The sequence below is a fragment of the Salvelinus sp. IW2-2015 genome, linkage group LG28 (genome assembly GCF_002910315.2).
Source record: "Salvelinus sp. IW2-2015 linkage group LG28, ASM291031v2, whole genome shotgun sequence".
Taxonomy (NCBI): domain Eukaryota; kingdom Metazoa; phylum Chordata; class Actinopteri; order Salmoniformes; family Salmonidae; genus Salvelinus; species Salvelinus sp. IW2-2015.
Genome location: NC_036868.1, coordinates 25041257 through 25045445, shown reverse-complemented (window position 1 = coordinate 25045445; position 4189 = coordinate 25041257). Strand labels below are relative to the sequence as shown.

General features: G+C 42.9%; 1 protein-coding gene across 1 annotated transcript in view; it reads left to right on the top strand.

The window, feature by feature from the left end:
* Positions 1-2407, top strand: part of LOC111954566 (cholecystokinin) — an 8812-nt gene extending 6405 nt beyond the window's left edge. Inside the window, exon 3 of the mRNA XM_023974397.3 lies at positions 1663-2407. Within this exon, the coding sequence (XP_023830165.1) occupies positions 1663-1799 (137 nt within the window). The 3' untranslated portion in view covers positions 1800-2407. The remainder of the gene's footprint in view (positions 1-1662) is intronic.
* Positions 2408-4189: the final 1782 nt, after the last annotated feature.

Genomic DNA, 4189 nt, shown 5'->3' with positions numbered 1-4189 from the left:
TCGTGTGGTGTGTGGTGTGTGTGCTGTGTGTGTGTGCTCTGTGTGTGCTGTGATGTGTGTGTGTCGAGGGGCAGTGTTCGACCATTCTAAGCCCAACCTCACTCCGTTCCTGCTATAAAATAATAAACAGCTTACTAATAGCGTTCAGAGCACAATTACACCGCCGTCCATAGACCCTCTCTCTCTCTCCATGCTTTTCACATGCACCCGTCTTTTATCCCCCCTCTCTCTCCATCTCTTTCAATACCCGTCTTATCCCCCTCTCTCTCCATTCTCTTTCAAGACCCGCCATTATCCCTCCCCCTCTCTCTCCATCTCTTTCAATACCCGTCTTTATCCTCCCCCTCTCTCTCCTCTTTCATAGACCCGTCTTATCTCCCCTCTCTCTCCATCTCTTTCAATACCCGTCTTTATCTCCCTCCTCTCCCTCTCTCTCCATCTCTCTTCAATCGTCCGTCTTATCTCCCCTCTCTCTCTCTCTCCACTTCCTTTAATTTGATCCCCTCTCATCTCCCACTCTTCAATGAGACCCTCTTTATCCCTCCCTCTCTCTCCATCTCTTTTCAATGACCCGTCTTTATCCCCCCTCTCTCTCCTCTCACTCTTTCAATACCCTCTTTATCTCTCCCCTCTCTCTCTCCATCTCTTTCAATGACCCGTCTTTATCTCTCCCTCTCTCTTCTCCATCTCTTTCAATGACCCATCTTTAGTCTCTCCCTCTCTCGCTCTCTCTCCATTCCTTTAAATGACCCCTCTTTATCTCTCCATCTCTTCAATGACCCGTCTTTATCCCTCCCTCTCTCTCTCCATCTCTTTCAATGACCCCGCCGTCTTATCCCTCCTCTCTACATCTCCATCTCCTTTCAATGACCCGTCGTTTATTCTCTCCATCTCTCTCTCTTATTTCTGGCTTGCTATTTATCTCGCTCCCATCTATGTCTCTCTCCTCTCTCTTTTGTGTCTCTTACTAACCTTCACCCCCCCCCCTAGTTTCTGTCTCATTACAAAGTAGACGTAAGTAAGTAATAACAGACTATATGTATAGCTAGTTATGATTTCATGGTAAAAAGTGTAAACAGAACTTTTGAAACATTAAAGTTGGAATCTCTGGCTTGTTGAGTTTGACACTTGAACTCAGCACATCGATATTTGTCTCACATGGACTTAGAATCTTCGAGAGCTCGAGTTGTAACGCGCACCTCTCTATAGAATACAGCCTCATAATTACTAACTTCAGTAAGGTAAAATAAAGTTATTGCCAGCTACTTTTGATATTCCAATCAAATCTCTCTCTTTTGTACACACACACACAGAGATCATTCTGAGACCTGTGAAGTGCCTTGGCTCAAAGGGAGCATGTGAGAGGACTAGATGTAACATGCTTGACATTTACACCTCCTACACTGACAGTGTGTGTGTGTGTGTGTGTGTGTGAGAGGTAGTGAGGGGAGTGATAAAAGCTCCACAGTGACACTAACACCATGGATATTACCATCACACGCCAGTCAAACCACCAGGGTCAGATTTTTCAAGTGTCAACCTCGTCCTATATTACCATCACACCAGTAAAAGATAAAAAACGGTGTTATAGCTCTCCCTTTTTTGCCCTCCTCCATCCCCCCCTCCGCCCCTCCCTGCTCCCTTCCTCCCCGCTCCCTCTAGGTTACATCAGTGGGAACTCAACAGTGAACAGCAGAGCCAGCGGTCTCAGTGCTAACCACCTGATAAAAAACCGAGACTACACCGGGTGGATGGACTTTGGCCGCCGCAACGCAGAAGAAAACGAGCACTCCTCGTAGAAAAGTAGTCCCTCTCTACAAGAATAGAACAACAAGTCACTGTCTCGTCATGAGAGTATATTTATTCTGTATTTAATGTACACTTGTTTGTAAACACTATATGATGCAATATACAGTATCTACAGTGACAAGAAAAAGTATGTGAACCCCTTGGAATTACCTGGATTTCTGCATAAATTGGTCGTCAAATTTGATCTGACACAGCGTGCTTCAACTAATAACACGCAAATAATTGTATTCTTCTTGTCTATATTGAATACATCATTTAAACATTCACAGTGTAGGTTGGGAAAAGTATGTGAACCCCTAGGCTAATGACTTCTCCTAAAGCTAATTGGAGTCAGGAGTCAGATAACCTGGAGTCCAATCAATAAGACGAGGTTGGAGATGTTGGTTAGAGCTGCCTTGCCCTATAAAAAACACTCACACATGTTTTGTTTTCTATTCACTAAAAGCATTGCCTGATGTGCCTCGAACAAAAGAGATCTCAGAAGACCTAAGATTAAGAATTGTTGACTTGCATAAAGCTGGAAAGTGTTATAAAAGTATCTCTAAAAGCCTTGATGTTCATCAGTCCACGGTAAGACAAATTGTCTATAAATGGAGAAAGTTCAGCACTGTTGCTACTCTTCTAGGAGTGGCCAACTGCAAAGATGACTGAAGAGAGCGAGCACAGTAATGCTCAAGTGAGGTTAGAAGAATCCTAGTGTCAGCTAAGACTTAATGACTTTCTGGAACGTGCTACATTTCTGTGTGACGAGTCTATGATAACGTTAAAACAATTAAACAGAGAAGGTGTTCATGGGAGGAACATGGAAGAAGCCATTGCTGACAAAAAACATTGCTGCGACGTTGAAGTTTGGCAAAGAGTGCACCTTGAATGTTCAGCAGGGTACTGGCAAAATATTCTGTGGACAGATGAAACTGACAGTTGGTTGTTTGGAAGGAACACACCTATGTGGTGGGAAATAGCAAGACAGCCGAAATCAAACCTCATCCAAAGCTGTAAAGTATGGGTGGATGGGGCATCATGGTTTGGGGCTGCTTTGCTGCCTGCAGGGCTGGACAGCTTGCAGTCATTGACGGGAAAATGAATTCGCCAAGTTTTTAAGAGATTTGGCAGGAGATGTTAGGCTTGTCTGTCGACCAATTGAAGCCATACAGAAAGTTGGGTTGATGCAACAGGAAACGACAAAGACACAGAGTAATTACAACAGAATGGCTTCACAGAGAAAATACACGATTCTGGGTGGCCCAGTTAGTGTTGACCTCAAAGTCGCGATTGGAGGATGCGTGTGGATGACCTGAGAGAGCGGTTTCACACAGACATCCATGAATATTGGCTGAACTGAACAGTTTTGGTAAAGAGGAATGGTCAAATTCTCTGAACCGTTTGTGCAGGTCTGATACGCAACTACAAAAAATGTTTGGCTTTTGAGGTTTATTGCTGCCAAAAGGAGGGTCAAACAGTTATTAATCCAAGGGTTTCACATAGCTTTTCCCCCTGCACTGTGAATGTTTAGGTGTGTTGCACCTAAAGAATGAAAACGTATATTGTTTGTGGTGTTAATAGTGTAGCCAGATGGCGTTTGGTCTATATGTTATGAACTTAGATGAGATAGATAATTCTTCTCTGGGCAATTTTGAGAAAATCGCGGGTAAGATTACCAAAGGGGTTAGTACTTTTTTCTTGCACACTGTACATATGGCCCAATTTAGCAGAAAGGTATTTGATGTTCTGAGTTTTGCTGTCCTGGTTTTTTGTCTGTTTAATGGTTTTGAGGGAATTGTGATGGAATATAAAGGTCAGGTGGTGGGATGGAAAGAGAGTTTATAGTTCTCAGTGGAGACGACTGGATCAATAAGAAGTTGAATGTATTGTCAACAGAAGTTCAAAGATATCACACACACACACACAATACACATGAGGCACACATCCCACACACACACACACACACAACACCAACACACACAAAAGTATGGACGCACAGATAACAACTTACACACGCGTCAACCACATAATATACTCGTGGTATAACCTCAAGACTTTACACTAGAAATTAAAATAGTGAGCAGTGGCCCATTATAGTACATCAAGTTGGTAGAATACACAGCTCTACTCCTCTAGAACCACAGTCCTGCTGCTTTTCAGTTCTCTCAATTAACCAATTACTATAATTGATAAATGTATTAAGGCCATTGATTGGTCAGAGAGTACACACACCTGGTTTCCCAGGTCTGAATCAGTCTCTGATTAAAAGGCAAGGATGAGAAACCAGTATCATGAATATTTAGGCCTATGTATACGCAGTGCTGATTTTAGCATGTACAGTTGAAGTCGGAAGTTTACATACACCTTAGCCAAATACATTTAAACTTAGTTTTTCACA